At 35.3% G+C, this 24,267-nt stretch overlaps 1 protein-coding gene and 1 long non-coding RNA gene across 2 annotated transcripts in view; both read left to right on the top strand.

Annotated features, from left to right (window-relative positions):
- CCDC150 (coiled-coil domain containing 150) overlaps positions 1-24,267 on the top strand; it is a 117,182-nt gene that overhangs the window by 13,989 nt on the left and 78,926 nt on the right. Inside the window, exons 6-13 of the mRNA XM_082397477.1 lie at positions 2,195-2,311; positions 3,353-3,482; positions 6,235-6,278; positions 7,788-7,880; positions 10,128-10,235; positions 12,274-12,398; positions 12,651-12,828; positions 13,390-13,458. Coding sequence (XP_082253603.1) covers positions 2,195-2,311; positions 3,353-3,482; positions 6,235-6,278; positions 7,788-7,880; positions 10,128-10,235; positions 12,274-12,398; positions 12,651-12,828; positions 13,390-13,458 — 864 coding nt within the window. The remainder of the gene's footprint in view (positions 1-2,194; positions 2,312-3,352; positions 3,483-6,234; positions 6,279-7,787; positions 7,881-10,127; positions 10,236-12,273; positions 12,399-12,650; positions 12,829-13,389; positions 13,459-24,267) is intronic.
- Positions 13,571-24,227, top strand: LOC309631257. Its single transcript, XR_014246152.1, has 2 exons — positions 13,571-19,281; positions 19,599-24,227. It is a non-coding gene; the product is annotated as an uncharacterized lncRNA (long non-coding RNA).

Here is a 24,267-nt window from a genome sequence, read left to right as displayed (position 1 = left end):
TAAAAATTAAAATCTTATACATGTATAAAAAAAAGCAAAACTAATAAAACATAACAAAACTAGACAATAATCTTCCCTTTTAAAGAACTTAAATTGACTTGAAAAAAAACAGTGGGCAAAGGATAAGAACAGTTCAGAAAATATATAAAGAACTAATAACCATATTAGAAAATGTTTAATCTCACTAGGAACCAAAGAAATGCAAAAATATTAAGGTGTTGTTTTTCATTTATTAGCAAAGATTTAAGAAAGTGATAATCTGTAGTGCTGATGAGATTTATTCAAATACTACTGATAAGGTAAAATTGGAAGGAGAATTGCAAAATGTATCAAAAGTCTAAAAAATGTTTATACCTTTAACCTAGTGATTCCTTTTGTAGGATTTATCCCAAGGAAATAATCAGAAATTCAATAAAAGATTTATTCTCAAGCATGTTCAGCAGAACAGTATTTAGAATAGCAAAACACTGGAAATATCCAAATGTTCAATATTAGGTGTATGGTTAAGAAAATCATAGAACATTTCCAAAACGGGCTATCTTGTAACTATTTCATGTCAACATATTTTTCATCTCATTTCACTTTTTAAAAACTTCTTGGGCTTCCCTGGTGGCACAGTGGTTGAGAATCTGCCTGCCAGTTCAGGGGACACGGGTTCAAGCCCTGGTCTGGGAATATCCCACATGCCACGGAGCAACTGGGCCCGTGAGCCACAACTGCTGAGCCTGCGCGTCTGGAGCCTGTGCTCCACAACAAGAGAGGCCGCGATAGTGAGAGGCCCGCGCACTGTGATGAAGAGTGGCCCCCGCTTGCCGCAACTGGAAAAAGCCCTTGCACAGAAACGAAGACCCAACACAGCCAAAAATAAATAAATAAATTAATTAATTAATTAAAGAAAAACTTCTTAAAAATTGTTAAATATATCATCCTTCAAGAAAACACATATAAAATACATATGTACAATGTAGAGAAGAGTTATAAAGTGTACTCTTACGTCATCTTTACTGGGGTTTAAAAATAGAATTTCTGGGACTTCCCTCGTGGTGCAGTGATTAAGAATCCGCCTGCCAAAGCAGGGGACATGGGTTCGAGCCCTGGTCCGGGAAGATCCCACATGCTGCGGAGCAACTAAGCCCGTGCGCCACAACTACTGAAGCCCGCTCACCTAGAGCCTGTGCTCCACAACAAGAGAAGCCACCACAACAAGAAACCCGCGCACCGCAACGAAGAGTAGCCCCTGCTCACCGCAACTAGAAAAAGCCCACGCGCAACAACGAAGACCCAACGCAGCCAAAAATAAATAAATAAGTAAAAAAATTAAAAAAGAAATTCTTTCAATTTAACATCACTTCATAAAAGGAACAGCATTTTTCAGTTCCCATTTAAATTGGAAAGGATTTCTTCACTTCATGATAAAAGAGACTCTTAACCTTCTTTGTATCTTTACCTAACTCATTTTATAGTCATTTATTGATAGAAATAAGGTCAGTGTACCCAAATTCTTGAGTGTTGTTTTTGTCTGCTGCTTAACAACTACTTCATTATTTGTTTTGATCTTTAAGTTCCAATACATGAAAAAAAAAATTCCAATACATAATTGAAACAGGTTTCAGAGGAATGTTTATAATACTATGGGATAAAAAAAATATATATATATATATAGGTGAAGAAATCAAAATACAGGAAAATAAAGAGTTAAAAAATAAAGTTAGAAAATAGAGAAATACAGAAAATACATATACTAAGACATATTAGTGTTTTTCAAACTTCTTTTTGACAGCAATACATTGTAAGACATATTTTACACTGCAACACCATACATACATGCATATACACAAACATTTCATGAAGCAGTACTTACCCTTCCTTACTACTCGCTATGTGCTCTGACATTTTCTTTCTATTCTTTTCTCCCCCCTTTTTCAAGTGCTTCTTGCAACTTACTAATGCGTCTTGACCCACAATTTGGAAAACAGACTTACACAGTAGGAAGATGAGGGTAACAAATTTGACTCTGCATTTCTTAGAAGGTTATCCGTTAGGGAGAAACAAAAACATGTTTTTGAGTAGTCATAAATGAACGAAGAATGGGGGTGAGATGGCATGTCTGGTAAACTTTTCATGATGACTTTGATCTTTGTTAAACTGCTATGAAGTTCCCTTGGTCTTGCCTAACTGTAATGTTGCTCTATAGCTAAGGAGACAACTGTCTCAAGAGAAGCACCTAAGGGAATCTCTTGAGAAATCTGGATCAGCCTTGCTACTCAAAATACAAGAAATGGGATCAACAGTGGAGATGGAACGGAAACAGGTAGAGAGATTTTCTCTCCTTGTTTATGTTGGGAAAGTGAAACCAAAGGGGAAAAGCTAATGTTTTACCTACAAACCTATAGTTTTGCTTATTTCCTCTAGATTTATTAAATTCTTTTCTTTAGTATTCCTCTATTAACATTATTACTACAATTTTAAAAATTTTAGTGCAAAATAAGAAAGGACTCTGACGCCATTTAGTCCAACGCTCTTAATTTATCAATGAGGGAGCTAAGGACAGAGAGGTTATTTTGTCTCAGGCTTTACAGAAGTGAACTCTTAGCTCCTGGGAGGGAATCCTTCCCCCTACACCATATAATCTCTGTTACAAGAATTGATTTTGGAAGGCACTGACCTAGTCTCATGTTATATGTATTGTATATGACGTGCATAAAAAAGAAAGATTAAACTGAGCTGACATTTGAAGCAAGGAATAAGTCAAATAATCAGGAATGTGTTTGCATTGCTGTTTTCAAGTCTCATTTATTTTAGCATAATATTTTTGCTTTCATCAAAGTTGTTATTTGAAATATCTATGTGTAATTTAGAATATTTTAAATGCTAAGTACCAAGGCAATTAGTAGTTTCAAATCATAATACCTATTATTAGATTACATAATTTTTATTGTTTTAACGAGTGCTGTCCTTCACAATGGAATTATAAAGAGGATTCTACTTAAAGAATTTGCAAATGATCCTTCATTGCTATACCTTATATTGCCAGTATAGTAGGCACTAGCCACATGTGGCTATTTAAATAAAAATTAATTTTATTTGTTAAAATTAAACAAAATTAAAGATTCAATTCCTCGCTCACTCTGGCCACATTTTGAGTGCTGTTGAAGAATGCACAGAAAGTTCTCCTGGACAGCACTGCTGGAAGACACTGCACTCTGTTGAGATCTTTAACTGTAACACATAAACACCACTTCTTCCTCCAGGAACATTAAGATCAGAAAAATCTGCCTTACGCCTGTGCTATAAGTTAGCTTAGTAGAAATCTTTACCTTACAGAAAAGGAGTTTTTCTTATACGATTTCAGGTGCAAATTTTGCAGCAAAACTGCATTGCCCTACGCAGTTCTATTCAGACCACCCAAGAACTACTGGCACAGGAGCGACAACAGAAAGGAGAGTTGGAGACCACTACCTCACAGCTCAAGTCTGATCTAGGTATGAAAACAGATGCTAGAAATTACACTTTTGTTAGTTTTTTGAGATTTCATGCAAAAACTCTTAAGATTCCAAATTCTCAAAGTGTTACTGGTATTTCCCACAGACCTGGATGTAAAAAATTGCTGATTTCCTTTTTATCTGTGGCACTGAGAAAGACAGAGACTGTTGGTAATAAAATAGAATTTGACCCTCTTAATTGTAAACTTATGTAGATTTTTTTCAGGTTTATTTAACTGTGGACTTGGGAACATTTGGGGTCTATAAATCTAGATTGAACATTGGATAATAGAATGCTAATAAGGAAATGAGGTCATTAATCCTTGCTATCCTACTGATTCTAACCATTTATCATGTCAGACTTTCCATTCTTCAGGTTATCAACCTATTTTGGTCAACTTGTATTTGTAGAAATGAATAGTTGTAAGGTACCATAGAGAGAGGTTAGATTAACTACTTGTTTGAGGAGGAAAAAACATCTGTTTTAAAAAAAAAAGGGTCCTAAAAGGTGACAGAGCTAGGAAATGGAAGTGTCTAGACTTGATCCCAGGTCGCTCAGAGACATGCTTCTTCCAACCCAACAGCCCTTATCAGACTACTGTTTGTTAATATATAATTGTAACAGCAGTTTTCAGGTAGATCTCACTATAGAGATCACCCAGAGTTCCAGTGCAGTGCCTTACAGATGAATAACACTTCATGGTTTACACAGGACTTTCACATACATTATCTCATGTAATACACAAAAACTATCTGTAATTCCTAAAGTTACAAAATGAATAAATGGTGAAGTGAGGCCTCAACCTGGATCTTCTAACTCCAAACCCAGTGTTCTTGCCAGTGAGGCTTTCCTGCTCTGTGGCTGTAATGAGGACAGGGAATACCAAAAGGGAAATGAAAATTAAAAAAAACAACAAACATAAAGGGTAATCCATTCAATACTTTTACTTACTGCTTTCAGCAGAAAGTATTCTTTTTCCATATAGTTGTTGAGTAATGAATTATTCTGTGAAGTTCTCACTGATAATGCCCCTAAATAATTTTCTGTCTTCCTGTGACTGTTTTTTGTACTACCACATTATCCCATTTGAGCCTTACAGCAAACTTGTGAGAAAGATAAGAAAATATACCCCATTCTACAGAAGGATAAAAAGATCTATAGTGAAGGACCCACAGTAAATAGAATAGCTGGGGCTAAAACACAGATCTTTCTATTATACTAGTTGTCCTTCTGATTAAGTGATTTTTTAAAATGTTACTTTCTTAATGGATTAATGCTTTATTTTTGAATTTTGTAAGAATATATGGAAGACCATTAAAAACATTGAGATTAGAATAACAGTAATTCAAATTAACATAAAAAAAGGAAACCTGTCTGAATACCAGCTATATGCTTCATATTGAATAATAGATGCTTTACATGCATGCAATTTTATTACTTTAAGGTACAAATAGTTATTCTAACTAGATTAATAAAAGGAATGCCTTTAGATATTTGCTTCAATGAATTTTAAAGTGCACTTATTTATTAATAATTGTTTATTTATTAGCGATAAACATTATGTATATATATGTGTATATGTGTGTGTATTACCACACATTAATTAAAGTGATTAAATTGTTCTCCTAAGTAGGATAAACATTCCCCTTTTAGTCTTCCTTTGATTAGTGGAATTTTCAAAATAGATCATGTAGTTTATCTTTTTGCTCCTTCACATATGTTAAATTAGAATTTGTTTAAAATGAGTCTTGGACTCATTTTCAAGAAGTACAGTTTTTCTGAGTATATCATAAATAAAATGTGAGTTTTTATGTGTTTTGTAATTTTCTGGCTTTAGAATATTTAAGTGAAACAAAACTAATAGATCTTTATGAATTTTCTATGAAGCCAAACATTAACCTCAGAAAAGTGTATATCTCTTGGCTACTAGTATACAGTGCCAAACTGTTCTCCTATTTCTGCCTTTGGTTTTATTTTCACTGTATATACATACTCTGAGTGGTTTCACATCTTTTTTTTTTCCCACACCAAATCATCCTCCTGAGCTCCAGATGGTATCTTACTGCCAACTAATCATCTATATTTAGATGCTTTGCAGATACCTCAAAACACATGATGGAAGCTTAAGTGTTGCAGTCATTTTTACTCATTATATCCCCCAAACCTGCTCCTTGCCCTGAATTCCCTGTTAGAATCCACCAGCCACCCCCACTGTCCAGGTCTGTACACTAGATATTTTCCTTGACTCATCTATTGCCTTTACCCCAACGGTCGGTCACCAAGTCCTGACAGCTCTCCCTGCTTGCTTTTCACAAGTCTTTTCCTTCCGCATCATTACCTCAGAGCCAGCTCTCATTGTTTTACACTTGGGTTACTGCAACAGCTACTAAACTGATCTCCCTGTCTTTATTGAGCCTTTGTCAGAGTAATCTAACAAAATGCTTTTTGATCTTTTTGATTGTGTGCCTCTCTGGCTTGAAATCCCTCAGACTCATCATCATCTGTGCATTGAGTAAAATGTGACCTCATTTACCATTGTACATGACTGTGGACTAGTTTCTTGATAATTTCAGGATTTAGTTTCCAGTCTATAAAAATATGATAGAAATACTTCCATTCTCCTTATTTCTGCAAAATACAGACTAAAACAAATTTTTTTTAAATCAAAGTTTCTCAGGGAAAATACCATGTGTTTTCAATGTAGTTGTAAGTTATTATCATCATAGTTATGTGGACTTTTTTTGTTTTTAGTTTCTAGAGATGACCTCATTTCCAAGTTGGTTGAAGAAAATAAGGTAGGTTTTGAGGTTTTGAGTACAGAGGTTTCCTTTCATCTCTTCACTAAGTAGTATTTCCTCACTCATGTTTGTTTACAGTCCTTCTGATTCTCCTAAAATCTTTATTAAAGTTTCAGTGTAAATGAGTGTATATCCAGAACTATTGTCAACTGGATATTAGGAAATAAATCATTTCATGCAGATTATTATAGTTTGAAAAAAGTTGCCTTGGCAAAACTAATGAGACTTATTTGTATTTTATACCTATTGCAAATGAATTGTTGTGAAGCTTTTTTTATGAAATGTAAGAAATATTAACTATTTTTGGTGATGGTTTATCAACAACATGAATGTATGTACTTACTACCACTGAATTTAACACTTAACACTTAAATAGTTTTAAGTGAACTGTACTCTTAGAAATAGTTAAAATGAGTATAGTGCTATACAGTAGGCCCTTGCTGGTTATCTATTTTATATATAGTAGTGTGCATATGTTAATCCCAACCTCCTAATTTATCCTTCCCCACCCCTTTCCCCTACAGGGGAAAAGAATCTGAAAAAGAATACATATTATTAGATGTAATTATATAATAATATAATGTATATTTGTATATAATATATAATATTAATATTATTATTATTATATATAACTGAATCGCTGTGTTGTACACCTGAAACTAGCACAATATTGTAAATCAACTATACGTCAATAAAAAAGACATTTCATTAAAAAGACTTAAAAATGGTTAAAATGATAAATTTTGTTATGTGTATTTTACCACAATAAAAAATAGAATAAATGTTACTATGTTTATATCTTAAGACATTTCTAAATCAATCTCATGATGTAGATGTTATATGATGTTGACTTTTATTGAGATGCTTCTTCTGGAAAGCTAGAAAAGTGGTTCTCTCTCTGAAGGGAGAGGACTTAGACTTTGTTCTTCCCCATGTGACTAAGTACCTATTAGGTAAAACCCAGCCCACAACTCAACATCCCTATCACCTTTTCCTCATCTCAAAGAGAACATTTTTTTTTACAGAACAAAGGTGCTTTCTTCTGCTCCACCCTCAGGTATTCCTTGATGAAAATCTCTTCCCCTACTTATAATTTTAAAAGATCCTTGCATGTGTTTCTTTGAAATAATAAGCTCATACTGCTAATAGGAAGAAACGTGTATGTAACATAAAGTAAAAATATTTCATCTTAGAGAGTAGAATTTTTTTGACATAAGGATACTAGGTAAATATCAAGGTTTGTTTTTAGGCAAATTATTTCTAATTGGAGTCCCAGTATGAGAATATTTTTAATAAATAGTTTTGATAAATTTATAAATTAAGAGAAGTTTGGGAGTTGGATATATCAAGATTTAAAAAAATCCTTTATAAGACACTTATCTATGTATATTAGAACTTGAACTGGTACTAGCCACAATACAGAACAGATATTTTGAAAGAGATACATGTAATAGCTCTTACATGTAGAAAAAGAGAAATTCTTTTTTTTTTTTTTTTTTCCTGTAGAATATACAGATGTCTTTCAACAAGGAACATGAAGAAAATGCATATTTGAGGTCTGAAATAATATTCCTTCATGAAGCATCAGAAAAAGCACAGGTAAATCTTCCCATTTCTCTAGTGTTTAGATGTTAATTTTGTTCAGTTAAAGAAGGAAGAACCAAGATTAATCCTGGTTACGTGAATTCATACCATTGCCATCATCCAAAATTTTTATTTCCATAAGATTTACTTCATTTGTGAAACATCATCAAATTAACTACATTTCCCATTTCACCCTCTAAATTCCTGTGATACGTAGGTATTTGAGATATACTGCTAAACCATGCACTAGTTTAAACTTTGCCTTGTTTGTTTTCTAATTTACTCACTAAATGTATACCTTTTATTTCCCCCTATGAAACTCTAAGCAGTTCAATGCCAAGGGCTATCTTATACTTTCTTTGTATCTTCTATGGCAAAGCACAGTAGGAACCTAATAAATACTTGCTGATTTTGGAGTTATGTGTAATCATTTTATGTGGGATGGTGGTTCCCACATTCAGCTGATGTTTTCTGTATATGCATGTATATGGAGAGGAGTCACCACATATGCAAGCAACCGAGTTATTTCTCATAGGGCCCAATGAAATAGTATCGATCATTTAAAAGAACTTTTTGTTAGTACAATTTGATTATTTCAATGTTAGGATCATAGTGTTGTTATGCTCTCTTTATGATAAAGAAAATACAAAATGTGATCTTTCATAAAATAATGATAACAGTAACTACTACTACTCTTACTATAAATGGTAGTTAACATTTACTGAATCCATACTACAGTAATGGCACAATTCTAAGCACTTTATGTTACTAACAAATTGTAATCCTCTCAATAGGACTTCTTTAGAACTATTATTATTCCCATTTTAAAGATAAGAAAGTTGATATACAGAGACGTTTAATAATATAGCTAGGGCTTCCCTGGTGGCACGGTGGTTAAGAATCCTCCTGCCAATGCAAGGAACAGGGTTTGAGCCCTGGTCCGGGAGGATCCCACATGCCGCGGAGCAGCTAAGCCCGTGTGCCACAACTACTGAGCCTGCTCTCTAGAACCTGCGAGCCACAACTGCTGAGCCCGCATGCCACAACTACTGAAGCCCTCGAGCCTAGAGCCCATGCTCTGCAACAAGAGAAGCCACCGCAATGAGAGGCCCATGCACTGCAATGAAGGGTAGCCCCTGCTCACCGCAACTAGAGAAAACCGGCGTGCAACAATGAAGACCCAACGCAGCCAAAAATAAATTAAAAAAAAAAAAAAATATATATATAGCTAGTAAGTGACACAGTTGGAATTTGAGCCCAGCAATCTAGCTGTAAAGAAAATTAGCTATTTCTTTTCAAGGAGCAAGAGTTCTCCTCTATCTTATCCCCAAGTATTCCTTGAAAAATAGTTTGTGCATCTGGTTATAACTTTAAAATGCCCCTGAATGAATTCCTGTCTTATGATGCTGTCCCACTTATGATGCTGTCCAGATAATCTTTAGTTTATCTCTCCTTTCTTGTTACTGTTTTTTGAGTGTTTTTTTCTATTAACCCTTCAGAGTTATTTGCCCCATCCTTAAAGAGTTTGTACATTGAAACATAAGATCCTTACCAAATATACTTTGGTAAGATCCTTACCAAATATACTTTGCAAAAATCCTTACCAAATATACTTTGCAAAAAATATACTTTGCAAAAATATACTTTATCTTTGAGAATTAAGATAAATATTTTCCACAGGAATACAAATTTCAAAATACCAAAAGGACAAGAGAATTATAAACTAACTACATGTATGATAGATGTGTTACAGAAAAGATTTTTGTTTTATTTTGGAAGGTTAATCTTGTGAAATGGCACAGTCATCTGTATTTTGCTTTTTTGAATACTGTAATTGGTGATGAAAGAGCTTAGGTATTTTGTTATCAGCTAAACAATTCTGAAAGCTCATCATCCAATTTTGAGAATGGATTTCTGTAATATTGGCCATGCATCTACATTGTAAATTCCATTCTGTAGATGTCTTGCTGTAATTGACCAGCATTCAAAATTATGAAGAATGGAAGATTGGTAAACTGCCAAATGCTTCAGTTGCTCCTCTGTATCAGCAAATTTCCCCTTTTAATTTACAGTTGTTTAGGATGATGACTCCAAATATTTGAAAGTATTTTATAATCTAATGAAATATCAATTGGGATTAGGTTAAATAAATTAGGTTCACATGTATGGTGAAATACTAGGCCATTGTTAAAAATGATGATACGTAAGTAAAAAGACTTATTTATTGGAGAGATCTGTGATTTGCTGTATATGTTGTCTTAGGTTTTGAATGACCAACTGACTAGAAAGTGTTCAGAGCTGAACAGAATGCTTCAGACTGTTAGAATGGAAAATACCAGAATCATTGCTGACCACCAAGCCATTCTGCAGGTATTCATTTTTAACACTAGTCAATTTCTGGTAGAGTCATCAGGAAGCCTCCTTGGCTAAGAGATCAGGAAATACAAATAGCCAACTGGATACATAAAATATTTTAGCAATTAATTTCAAGGATTTTTCTGAATTATTTTATTTTTTAATTAGTTGTTTCCTGTTTTCATCAGAGGGGTCATTTGGCCTTACACTCAGTGCTTTCTTAATGGTTTCTTCTCAAATATCATTACTTTAGGAAAAGTAATTACCTGTCCCAGTATTGATAGAATCATGGAGAATACTTATGACTGACCCTAAAGTATTTACCTTTTCCCCAAAGACCTGTGCTTTCCCATTTTGCTTATGCCATTCCCTCTGCTGAGAATGGTCTTTACTTCATTTTCAGCTGTTTGAGATTGTGTTCAGTCTTTAAGACTCACTTTCACCCAGAAGCTTGATCACTCCAATCAGAAAGAATCAGTTTTGTCTTTTAATTTCTACTTCTAGGACACTAAACAGGCTGTAATAATAAGGCTGTCTCTCTTTTTTTTTTTTTTGAGCATACTTACTATATACCAAGCATTGTGCTAAGGATTTTACATATATTACCTCCTTTAATCCTAGCAGCTGTTACATAAAGGGATATTTGTCATCCTTGTTTTACAGATAATAAGAATAAGATTTAGAGAAGTTAATCAACTTGCCCAAAATCACCCAGCTAGTATAGGGTGGAGCCAGATTTAAATCTAGATTTGACTCCAGACTCAGTGTTTTTAAACATTTATGTTATGTTGCTTCTCTTGTTCTGCATTCTATAGTAGTAGTTTATATGCATGGCTCATTCCCTGTACTACATTCCTAGGACATTGTCTTACATATCTTTGTTATTACCCATAGGGCTAAGCGCATTTTGCACATAACAGGTACTCAATAAGTATTTTTTATTAATTCAGAAAGCATTTAGTGTTTACCTCATGCAAGTATGTTGCTAGATCTAGATAGAATTATGGCAGTGAACAAGACAAGTCCCTACTTTCATGGAACTTACAATTTAGTAGACTGAATAATGTGACTTATGTATGTAACACTTTCACAAACATTTTAAAACTCTGGAATATGACACAAGTGAGATCCCATTTTGCCAAGTATGAAGATGTGAAGGTTTACCTTGCAGTCAAATATTGTTCAAAAAGAAGTGTTTTAAAATATGTTTACAAATATAATTATTAATATGTACTATATTTACAAAAGCTTTATAAATTGTATATAGAGGAGGTGTGCATAAAAATGCTGTTTTGATAATTGAAAATAGTAAGCCAGAGAAAATTGTGCAAAACAGTTATAGACTTCTGCTGTAGCAGTATCTGAGTGCAATTTCAGATACTGTCAAGAGAATTTACACTAAACTATGAAACATGATTGTCCCTGGAGAATGGAATTATTTGGAAGAGATGTGGGGGAGATAGAGGTGGAGCGATCATTTCACTTTATATATGTTGATATTGTTTTACTTTTTAAAATATAGTATGTTGAAATTTTAAAGTACCAAAATATACTTAATATAGTTTTTTAAAAATCTTTTTTGGAGTATGGTTGCTTTACAATGTTGTGTTAGCCTCCACTGCACAACAAAATGAATCAGCCATACACATACAGATATCCCCTCCCTCTTGGACTTCCCTCCCATTTAGGTTACCACAGTGCATTAGGTAGAGTTCCTTGTGCTATACAGTATGTTCCTATCAGTTGTCTATTTTATACATGGTATCTAAAAATTTGTTCATGTTAGGAGTTTTATAAATTTTGCAGCAAGCTGGATAAATAATGCATCTTGATTGTTGGCTAGAAGAGCTATAAAATGATAGAACTGTGGTCAGGTCAGGGTAGGTACAAAGAGCAAGCTGGACATTAAGATAAATTCTTTTAAAAGGGGTTTTATTTATATAAATTAAATTTGTCTTTTGTAAGTATCAGTATCTTTGATCAGTTGTTTAGAGTGATACCCTATCAAATGACTTCTGGCATCTTAACTTTTAATATTGCTTCTAACACTTAGGAAGAACAGAAAATGATGACACAGACATTTCAAGAACAAAACTTACTGCTGGATGCAGCCCATGCCAGTATCACAAGTGAGCTGCAGACTGTTCAGAATGAGAAAACACAACTCCAAATGCATCTATAAGTAAACTGTGGGCAACTTTTGCATCTTTTGTTTTTGCATTTGTATTTCTTATCTTTAATGAAAATGTTTAATTCTGCATTTGCTGGGCCAGTCACAGAAATAAAGACTCTGCCCTAAAGGAACTAGTTTTGTTAGAACATTTCGGTAACTGCTCTCAGGCAGGAGATATGTTCTGTAAGAACATTTAGCCTTTCTGTTAAAGAAGAACTCTCATTCAGCTTTCATATCTCCTTGTTCTCTTCCTGCAGGGACCATTTAGTCCTTGAGCATAACCAGTGTATCCAGAAAGCACAGGATGCTGAGAAGAGGGCAGCTGTGCAAAAAGAGCTGCTAGAATCAACTATTGCAAGATTGCGAAGGGAACTGGACGCATCAATGCAAGAGAAGACCTCTCTGCTAGAGGAGAAAGAAGGACTTCAGAGAGAGGTAGGTAGAGGCAAATTTATGTTACCTCCTGGTTGTGGTGGCGATCTTGTTTTAAAATTTTATTGTAAGTGCAAAAGACCAGAAAAGAAATACAACCCAGATGCAGTTTGTCTGAGTTGCCCACGAAAGAAATCTTTGGGTGGCTAATCTGTGTCTTTCAGCATGTGAGTACACTGTGCCAAATAGTTACCCTTATATAGCATGAGTGAATGTTAACTAACCATTCACACATCCTCATGTTAGTTAAGGAGTCAGATTTAAAACTCGATTTTCCCAGTAGGAGTGGGACAGTGTAGCGGAAACAGTGTAAGGGGAAACAGCCCTGTCTTCCTCGTTAGGAAGGAACCAGCAGAGTCTGACATGCAGACGTGTCTTTCTAATTTCAGGGCTGTTTGTGAAGTCTGCTCTGCCTCTGAGACTCCCCGAGTGGCCCCTTTTCTGAGAGGATGTGCTATCTCTGCAGTGTAGGTATTAATTGACATGCAGGGTGTATCTGCTATAGTAGAGCCTGTCAGCTGTTTTTAAATTGACCCATTTCTTTTTTTCCCTCCTCTTGGGCAGGTTAATAAAACCGAGAAAGAAATAGCAGAAGAAAAATGCAACTTGGAAAAGGAATTAGCTAAAAGCAAGGTATTCCACATTTTATTTGTGTTATGTCATTATATTTAATTCCTTCTGTATTGCTGCCTCCTGTATCAGCTTATCTTAATGAGGAGATGGGTTATTTTGTTGAATACCAAAATGTGGGGGGAGTAGAGAAGCCACGAAGCTGGATGCACTTGGAGCACTCCAGTCACTTCAGCATAAGGCTGCATCTGGGGAATGTTTGCTTGTTGAGCATCTCGTGTTTGCCAGTGAGCCATCACTGCCTCGGACCCTAGTGTTCACCGAGTAGTTTAGCCAGGGATTCCCCTGAGAGTGAGCTAATGAGCCTGTGGGCTGCAAAGGGATGATTGCTGACGATGCTGGTGGTTTTTTTTGTTTGTTTTTTGGGTTTTTTTAAAAAACTAATTTAAGCTTCCTAACTTGTTAGCACTTGCCACTTTATTTGTGAGATACCCCTTTCTGGGTTCTATGAAGGTAGCATGGCCAGAGAAACAAACACAATCCTTATTCAAACAAAAAAAATCTTTAAGACATTGCTGTTTGCATTTCAAAATTTGAAGAGTAAAGATTATGTATCACTATCATCTAGAAAATATATCTGGAGCATCAAGGACTATCAGCCCATCCCCATTCAATAAACCCAGCAACAGGTGTCAGATATAGGCATCAAGCCTTGACTGTTTCTTGGCTCAACTAAATAGCATTCTTAGTACCATATATGTGAACTTTTAGTTTAAGAACTGGGGAGAGAAGAAAAGCTAAATTCTGAGCTGGAGCTCAAAAACAGTTCACTAAGCTGGCAGGTACCTTGTGTGGTTTAGTCACTCATATCTAGTGATTTCAAAACAGTCCACCCAAAAAATCTTTAAATAAAGCTGACTTCCTGTGGCAAGGACTTTGCTGGTGTCAATGTGGCCTCAAATATGTTTTTTAAAATTTGGGAAGTTGGTGGATACTATTAAATTCATTAATACTTTTTGCTTTAAAATGCTAGTGAATATTTCATGGCTAAGGCAAATGCTATTTGCGATTAAAACATGGTATTATTATTTTGCTTGTCTGATTTCATTTGTTTTAATGTAGACTAAGTGTATGTTCATGGGGCTGAAAGATACTTGCTCGTTAGAGAGGTTCGGTTAAGCCAAATGACAGTGCTTCTACAGAGTTCCGTTTTTTGGTCTAACTGGATATTTTTTACATGTGTACTCATTGTAAAGCTATGTTTTCTTAAAGTCAGGCTTATTGAGTTATAATTTAGAGTGAAATTCACCCTTTTTTTAGTGTACAGTTCTGTGAGCTTTGACAACCACAATCATGTAACCACCAGCACAACAATCAAAATATAGAACATTTCTGTCACCCCGGAAAGTTCCCTTGTGCCTTTTAGTAGTCAGCCTCTTCCTCCATGCCCATCCCCTGGCAACCACTGATCTGTTTTTCTATCCCTGTAGTTACATCTTTTCCAGAATATCATACAAATGGTATCATACAATATGTAGCATTATAAGTCTGGCTTCTTTTATTTAGCATAAAGCATTTGAGATTTGAGATTCACGCATGTTACTGTATGTATCAGTGGTTTATGTTCTGTTATATCACAGTTTCTTTACCCGTTTGCCAATTGAAGAACATTTGGGTTGTTTCCAGATTTTGGCAGTTATGAAAAAAACCTGTATAAATATTCATATGTGAACATGTATTTTTATTTCTCTTGGATACATATCAGGAATTGGACTTCTAGATCCTACAGTAAATATATGTTCAACTGTCTTCCAAAGGATGTGTGCCATCTTGCATTCCTACCAGGAATATATGAGTTCCAGTTTCTCTACACTCTCACCAGCACTTGGCATTGTCAATTCTTTTAGTTTCAGCCATTCTGATTGGTGTGTAGGGGAATGTCACTGTGATGTACTTTGCTTTTCTCCAGTGACTAGTAATATTGAGTACCTTTTCATCTGCTTATTTGCCATCAACAACTTAAAGTGTCTCTTCAAATCTTTTAACCATTTTTAATTCAGTTGTTTGTTTTCTTATAATTTATTTTTCAGAGCTTTAAAAATAGTGCCATATTAATTCTCATGTAATAGTTATTACTATTTGTATATAAACAAATTTTATATGTGCTTTACCTACTTTTCTTCTATATTATGCCTTTTCATGCTCTTTTAAAGAGCAGAAGTTTTATATTTTGATTAAGTCCAGTTTATCAATTTTTCAAATTTTATGGATGATACTTTTTGTGTTGTAGCTAAGAAATTTTTGCCTAATCTAAGATTACATAGATTTTCTCCTTTGTTCCCTAGAACTTTTTTGGCTTTACGTTCAATATTAGGTCTATGATCCACTTCAAGTTAATTTTTGTATATCATGCAAGATGTAGTCCAAGGTTCATTTATTTTTAGGTGGATCATCTGATTGTTTTAGTACCTTTTAGTATTGAGATATAATTAGTATACCATAAATTCACCTTCTTAAAATATACAAGTTAGTGATTTCTTAGTATATTCACAAGTTTGCACAAATACCACCACTATCTTATTCTAGAACCTTTTTAATCATCCTAAAAAGAAACCTAGTACCCATTAGGAGTCACTCCCTATTTACCCCTGCCCACCTCTGGCAACTACTATTCTACTTTCTACCTCAATGGATTTGTCTGTTCTGGACATGTCATGTAAATAGAATCAAACAGTATGTGGCCTTTTGGGTCTGGCTTCCTAGCATGATGATTTCAAAGTTTGTCCATATTGTAGTGTACATAACTACTTCATTTCTTTTATGGCTGAATAATATTGCATGAATATAACACACTTCATTTATCCATTCATCAGTTGATAGACATTTAGGCCGTTTCCATTTTTTGGCTATTAAGAATAATGCTATGAACATTTGTGTACAATTCTTTTTGTGAGCATATGTTTTCACTTCTCCAGGAACAAAACTACTGGGTCATGTGATAACTCTGTTTATCATTTTGAGAAACTGCCAAACTGTTTTACAAGTAAGGTAGTTGCACCATTTTACAGTCCCACTAACAATGTATGAGCATTCCACTATCTACGTCCTCACCTAAACTTGTTATTGTCCTCTTTAAAAAAGGTACACCCATCCTAGTAGGTGTGAAGTATCTCACTGCGGTTTTTTTTTTTTTAACTGAGGTGAAATTCACATACTGTAAAATCAACCATTTAAAAGTGAACAATTCAGTGGCATTTAGTACAATATTCACAATATTGTGCAACCACCACCTCTGTCTAGTTCCAAAACATTTCAATACCCCGAAAGGAAACCCCATACCCATTAAGCGATCACTCCTTATTCCCTCCTTCCCCCATCCCCTGACAACCACTACTCTGCATTCTTTCTCTATGGATTTACCTATTATGGATATTTCATATGAATATAATCATACAATATGTGATCTTTTGTATCTGGCTTCTTTCACTTAGCTTAATGTTTTTGAGGGTCATCCATGTTTTTGTATCAGTATGTATCAGTACTTCATTCCTTTTTATGGTTGAGTAATATTCATTTTGTGTGTGTGTGTGTGTGTGTGTTGAGTTGGCCAAAAAGTTCGTTTGGGTTTTTTGTAAGATCTTACAGAAAACCCAAACGAATTTTTTGACCAACCCAATATATGTATGTGTGTGTGTATACATACACACACACACACACACACACACACACACGTATATATATGTACACACACACATACCACAATTTCTTTATCTGTTTGTTGATGGATATTTGCATTGTTTCTGCCTTTTGGCTGTTGTGATTAGTGCTGCTATAAACATTTGTATGTGTATTTGTAAGTACCTGTTTTTTTATATATCTTAAAGATATGTTAAGATATATAGCTATGAGTGGAATTGCAGGGTCATGTGGTAATTTTATGTTTAACTTTCTGAAGAACCACCAGACTGTTTTCCACAATGCTGAACCACTTTTTCTTCCCACCAGCAGTGCAGAAGGGCTCCAGTTTCTCCACATCCTCACCAACATGTTATTTATTTATTTATTTATTTATTTATTTTATTTTATTTTATTTATTTTATTTTTGGCTGTGTTGGGTCTTTGTTGCTGCACGTGGGCTCTCTCTAGTTGCGTTGAGCGGGGGCTACTCTTCCTTGTGGTGCGCGGGCTTCTCATTGCAGTGGCCTCCCTTGTTGTGGAGCACGGACTCTAGGCTTGCGGGCTTCAGTAGTTGTGGCACGTGGGCTCTAGAGCGCAGGCTCAGTAGTTGTGGCGCACAGGCCCAGTTGCTCTGCGGCATGTGAGATCTTCCTGGACCAGGGCTCAAACCCATGTCCCCTGCATCAGCAGGCGGATTCTTAACCACTGCACCATCAGGGAAGCCCCTATTTTTTGTTTTTTGATAATAACCATCCTAGTAAGTGTGAAAGTGTTACCTCATTTTGGTTTTGATTTGCATTTCCTTAATGGCTAATAATGTTGAGCATCTTATTATGTGTTTATTGGCCATTTGTATATCTTCTTTGGAGAGCTGTCTACTCAGATCCTTTACCAATTTTTAAAGTGGGTTATTTAATGTCTTTTAATTGTTGAGTTGTAAGAGTTCTTTATATGTTTTGGATGGTAGACCCTTATAAGATATGTGACTTGCAGGTATTTTTCTCCCATTCTGTGGGTTCTTTTTAAATTTTTAGATTTTTATAAAGTCCAGTTTATCAATTTTTTCTTTGGTTGCCTGTGCTTTAAGTGTCGCATCTGAGAAACTGTTGCCTGATCCAAGGTCACAAAGATTTACACCTTTTTGTTTTGTTTTGTTTTTATATTGGAGTATAGTTGATTAACAATGTTGTGTTAGTTTCAGGTGTACAGCAAAGTGATTAAGTTATACATGTACCTATTCTTTTTCAAATTCTTTTTCCATTTAGGTTATTACAGAATATGGAGCAGAGTTTCCTGTGCTACACAGTAGTTCCTTGTTGGTTATCTATTTTAAATATAGCAGTGTGTACATGTCAGTCCCAAACTCCCAATCCCTCCCCTCCCCCACCCTTCCCCCCATAACCATAAGATCATTCTCTAAGTCTGTGAGTCTGTTTCTGTTTTGTAAATAAGTTCATTTGTATCTTTTTTTTTTTTTTACATTCCACATATAAGTGATATCATGATATTTGTTTTTCTCTGTGTGACTTATTTCACTTAGTATAATAATCTCCAGGTCCATCCATGTTGCTGAAAATGGCATTATTTCATTCTATTCAATGGCTGAGTAATATTCCATTATATTTATGTACCACATCTTCTTTATCTACTCCTCTGTCGATGGACATTTAGGTTGCTTCCATGTCCTGGCTCTTGTAAACAGTGCTGCAATGAACACTGGGGTGCATGTATCCTTTCAAACCATGTTTCTCTCCGGATATGTGCCCAGGAGTGGGATTGCTAGATCATATAGTAGTTCTAATTTTAGTTTTTTAAGGAACCTCCATATTGTTCTCCACAGTGGCTGCACCAATTTACATTCCCACCAGCATTGTGGGAGGGTTCCCTTTTCTCCATACCCTCTTCAGCATTTATTGTTTGTAGACTTTTTGATAATGGCCATTCTGACTGGTGTGAGGAGATACCTCATTGTAGTTTTGATTTGCATTTCTCTAATAATTAACAGTGTTGAGCATCTTTTCATGTACCTCTTGGCCATCTGTATGTCTTCTTTGGAGAAATGTCTATTTAAGTCTTCTACCCATTTTTTGATTGGGTTGTTTTTTGGTATTGAGCCGCATGAGCTGTTTGTATGTTTTGAAGACTAATCCCTTGTCGGTTGCATTGTTTACAAATATTTTCTCCCATTCTGTGGGTTGTCTTCATTTTGTTTATGGCTTCTTTTTTTTTTTTTTTTTTTTAATTTATTTATTTATTTTTATTTTTGACTGTGTTGGGTCTTCGTTTCTGTGCGAGGGCTTTCTCTAGTCGTGGCAAGCGGGGGCCACTCTTCATCGCGATGCGCGGGCCTCTCACTATCGCGGCCTCTCTTGTTGCGGAGCACAGGCTCCAGACGCGCAGGCTCAGTAATTGTGGCTCACGGGCCCAGCTGCTCCGTGGCATGTGGGATCTTCCCAGACCAGCGCTACGAACCCGTGTCCCCTGCATTGGCAGGCAGACTCTCAACCACTGCGCCACCAGGGAAGCCCTATGGCTTCTTTTACTGTTCAAAAGCTTTTGAGTTTAATTTGGTCCCATTTGTTTATTTTTGTTTTTATTTTCATTACTCTAGGAGGTGGGTCAAAAAAGATCTTGCTGTGGTTTATGTCAAAGAGTGTTTTTCCTATGTTTTCCTCTAAGAGTTTTATACTGTCCAGTATTACATTTAGGTCTTTAATCCATTTTGAGTTTATTTTTCTGTATGGTGTTAGGGAGTGTTCTTATTTCATTCTTTTACATGTAGCTGTGCAGTTTTCCCAGCACCACTTATTGAAGAGGCTGTCTTTCCTCCATTGTATAGTCTTGCCTCCTTTATTGTAGATTAATTGATGATAGGTGTGTGGTTTATTTCTGGGCTTTCTATCTTGTTCCATTGAATTATATTTCTGTTTTTGTGCCAGTATGATACTGTTTTGATTACTGTAGCTTTGTAGTATGGTCTGAAGTCAGGGAGCCTGATTCCTCCAGCTTCGTTTTTCTTTCTCAAGAGTGCTTTGGCTCTTCAGGGTCTTTTGTGTCTCCATACAGATTTTAAGATTTTTTGTTCTAGTTCTGTGAAAAATTCCATTGGTAATTTGGTAGGGATTTCATCGAATCTGTAGATTGTCTTGGGTAGTATAGTCATTTTGACAGTATTGATTCTTCCAATCCAAGAACATCGTATATCTTTCCATCTGTGCCATCTTTGATTTCTTTCATCTGCATCTTATAGTTTTCAGAATAATGGTCTTTTGCCTCCTTAGGTAGGTTTATTCCTAGGTGTTTTATTCTTTTGAATACAATGGTAATTGGGATTGTTTCCTTAATTTCTCCTTCTGATCTCTCATTGTTAGTGTATAGAAATGCAACAGATTTCTGTGTATTAATTTTGTATCCTGAAATTTGACTGAATTCATTGATGAGCTCTAGTAGTTTTCTGGTAGCATCTTTAGGATTTTCTATGTATAGTGTCATGTCACCTGCAAACAGTGACAGTTTTACTTCTTCTTTTCCAGTTTGGATTCCTTTATTTCTTTTTCTTCTCTGATTGACGTGACTAGGACTTCCAAAACTGTGTTGAATAATAGTGGTGAGAGTGGACATCCTTGTCTTGTTCCTGATCTTAGGGGAGGTGCTTTCAGCTATTCACAGTTGAGTATGACGTTAGCTGTAGGTTTGTCATATACAGCCTTTATTATGTTGAGGTAGGTTCTCTCTATGCCCACTTTCTGTAGAGTTTTTATCATAAATGGGTGTTGAATTTTGTCAAAAGCTTTTTCTGCATCTATTGAGAGGATCATATGGTTTTTATTCTTCAATTTGTTGATGTGGTGTATCACACTGATTAATTTGTAGATACTGAAAAATCCTTGCATCCCTGGGATAAATTCCACTTGATCGTAGTGTATGATCCTTTTAATGTATTGTTGGATTTGGTTTGCTAGTATTTTGTTGAGGATTTTTGCATCTGTGTTCATCAGTGATATTGGCCTGTAATTTTCCTTTTTTGTGGTATCTTTGTCTGGTTTTGGTATCAGGGTGATGGTGGCCTCATAGAATGAGTTTGGGAGCGTTCCCTCCTCTGCAATGTTTTGGAATAGTTTCAGAAGGATAAGTGTTAACTCTTCTCTAAATGTTTGGACGAAGTCACCTGTGAAGCCATCTGGTCCTGGACTTTTGTTTGTTGGGAGTTTTTAAAGCACAGTTTTAATTTCAGTGCTTGTGATTGGTCTGTTCATATTTTCTATTTCTTTCTGGTTCAGTCTTGGGAGATTATATCTTTCTAAGAACTTGTCCATTTCTTCTAGGTTGTCCATTTTATTGGCATATAGTTGCTTGTAGCAGTCTCTTATGATCCTTTGTATTTCTATGGTGATTGTTGAAACTTCTCCTTTTTCATATCTAATTTTACTGATTTGAGCCCTTTCCCTGTTTTTCTCGATGAGTCTGGCTAAAGGTTTATCAATTTTGTTTATCTTCTCACAGAACCAGCTTTTAGTTTCATTGATCTTTTCTGTTGTTTTCTTTATCTCTATTTCATTTCTTCCCTCTCTGATCTTTATAATTTTTTTCCTTCTACTAACTTTGGGTTTTGTTTGTTCTTGTTCCTCTAGTTGCTTTAGGTGTAAGGTTAGGTTGTTTATATGTGATTTTTCTTGTTTCCTAAGGTAAGATTTTATTGCTAGAAACTTCCCTGTTAGAACTGCTTTTGCTGCATCCCATAGGTTTTGGATCATTGTGGTTTGGTTTTCATTTGTCTGTTAGTATTTTTTCATTTCCTCTTTGATTTCTTCAATGATCCATCAGTTGGTTAGTAACATATTGTTTAGCCTCCACATATTTGTGTTTTTTACAGTTTTTTCTTGTAATTGATTTCTAATCTCATAGCATTGTGGTTGGAAAAAATGCTTGATATGATTTCAATTTCCTTAAAGTTACCAAGAATTGCTTTGTGATCAGTCCTGGAGAATGTTCCATGTGCACTTCAGAAGAATGTGTACTCTGCTACTTTTGAATGAAATGCTCTATAAGTATCAGTTAAGTCCATCTGATCTAATGTGTCATTTAAGGCCTTTGTTTCCTTATTGATTTTCTGTCTGGATGATCTGTTCATGGATGAAAGTGGGGTGTTAAAGTCCCCCACTATTATTGTATTACTGTCAATTTCTCCTTTTATGGCTGTTAGTATTTGCCTTATATATTGGAGTGCTCCTATGTTGGGTACATATATGTTTTCGATTGATATAGCTTCTTCTTAGATCGATCTCTTGATCATTATGTAGTGTCCTTCTTTGTCTCTTGTAACAGTCTTTATTTTAAAGTCTATTTTGTCTGATATGAGTATGGCTACTCCAGCTTTCTTTTGATTTCTATTTGCATGGAATACCTTTTTCCATCCTCTCACTTTCAGTCTCTATGTGTCCCTAGATCTGAGGTGGGTCTCTTATAGACAACATATGTACGGATCCTGTTTTTGTATCCATTCAGCCAGTCTATGTCTTTTGGTTGGAGCATTTACTCCATTTACATTTAAGATAATTATCAATATGCGTGTTCCTCTTGCCATTTTTGTAATTGTTTTGGATTTTGGGGTTTTTTTGTGGGTTTTTTTGGCCGTACCCCTTGTTTTGTGAGATCTTAGTACCCTGACCAGGGATTGAACTTGGGACATGGCAGTGAAAGTGCCAAGTCCTAACCACTGGACCACCAGGGAATTCCCTGGATTTGTTTTTGTAGGTCTTTTTTCTTTCCTTCCTCTTTTGTTCTCTTATCTTGTGATTTGATGACTGACTTTAATGTTGTGTTTCGATTCCTTTTTCTTTTTTGTGTGTATCTATTGCAGATTTTCGGTTTACGGTTCCCATGAGCTTTTGATATAGCAGTCTATATATAAAGAAGATTGCTTTAAGTTGCTAGTCTTTTAATTTCAAATGCGATTCCAATATCCTGCATTTGTGCTCTCCTCTTCTCACAGTTACTGGTTTTGATATCATATTTGTGTGCAGATGATTTCCTACATTAACTGTATGTTTGCCTTTACTGGTGAGCTTTCCATTCATAATTTTCTTGTTTCTAGTTGTGGCCTTTTCTTTTCCACCTAGAGAAGTTCCTTTAGCATTTGTTGCAAAGCTGGTCTGGTGGTGCTGAATTCTCTTGGCTTTTGCTTGTCTATAAAGCTTTTGATTTCTCCTTCAAATCTGAATGAGAACCTTGGTGGGTAGAGTATTCCTGGTTTTAGGTTCTTTCTTTTCATCACTTTAAATATATCTTGCCACTCCCTTCTGGCCTGCAGAGTTTCTGCTGAGAAATCACTTGATAACCTTACAGGAATTCCTTTGTATGTTATTTGTTGCTTTTCCCTTGTTGCTTTTAATATTTTTTCTTTGTCTTTAATTTTTGTCAGTTTGATTACTGTGTGTCCTGGCATAGTCCTCCTTGGGTTCATCCTACCTGGGAGTCTCTTTGCTTCCTGGACTTGGGTTACTGTTTCCTTTTCCATGTTAGGGAAGTTTTCAGCTATTATCTCTTCAAATATTTTCAAAGGTCCTTTCTCTGTCTACTCTCCTTCTGGGAGGCCTATAATGCGAATGTTGGTGCATTTAATGTTGTCCCAGAAGTCTCTTAGACTGTCTTCATTTCTTTTCATTCTTTTTTCTTTATTCTTCTCCATGGCAGTGATTTCCACCATTCTGTCTTCCAGCTCACTTATCCATTCTTCTGCCTCAGTTATTCTGCTATTGATTCCTTCTAGTGTATTTTTTTTTTCACACACACACACTGTATTTTATTTTTACAAGAGATAAATAGACTGACACCAAGCATTGTACATGGATGACCACAACAAAAGCAACAATGATTGCAATTACCAAACATGAAACACACTCATACTATGTCATAATATTGACATTCAGTCCAGTAATCCTCCACTGTAACAGCTCCTTTACTTTGCAGTGAAAATTGATTTGTATATTCTTTGCCTCTGAGACCTTGTGGGATTTTTTTTTTTAATTCAGACAGAAAGTCACAAAAATTATACTCATCCTCATCAGTTCACTCAGTCCCATGTAATTAATTTTTTTTTTAATCTTGATCTTTTTTTAGCACTTTTATGAGTTCATCAGTTTTTCATTAGAGTTCTGAAAATGCTTATTCATTCAGTTCAGCAGTACAGTCAGT

The sequence above is a fragment of the Balaenoptera borealis genome, assembly GCF_965194805.1.
Source record: "Balaenoptera borealis genome assembly, chromosome: 6".
Lineage (NCBI taxonomy): Eukaryota > Metazoa > Chordata > Mammalia > Artiodactyla > Balaenopteridae > Balaenoptera > Balaenoptera borealis.
The sequence above is the reverse complement of the archived record's forward strand: the minus strand, read 5'-3'. Positions and strand labels throughout refer to the sequence as shown.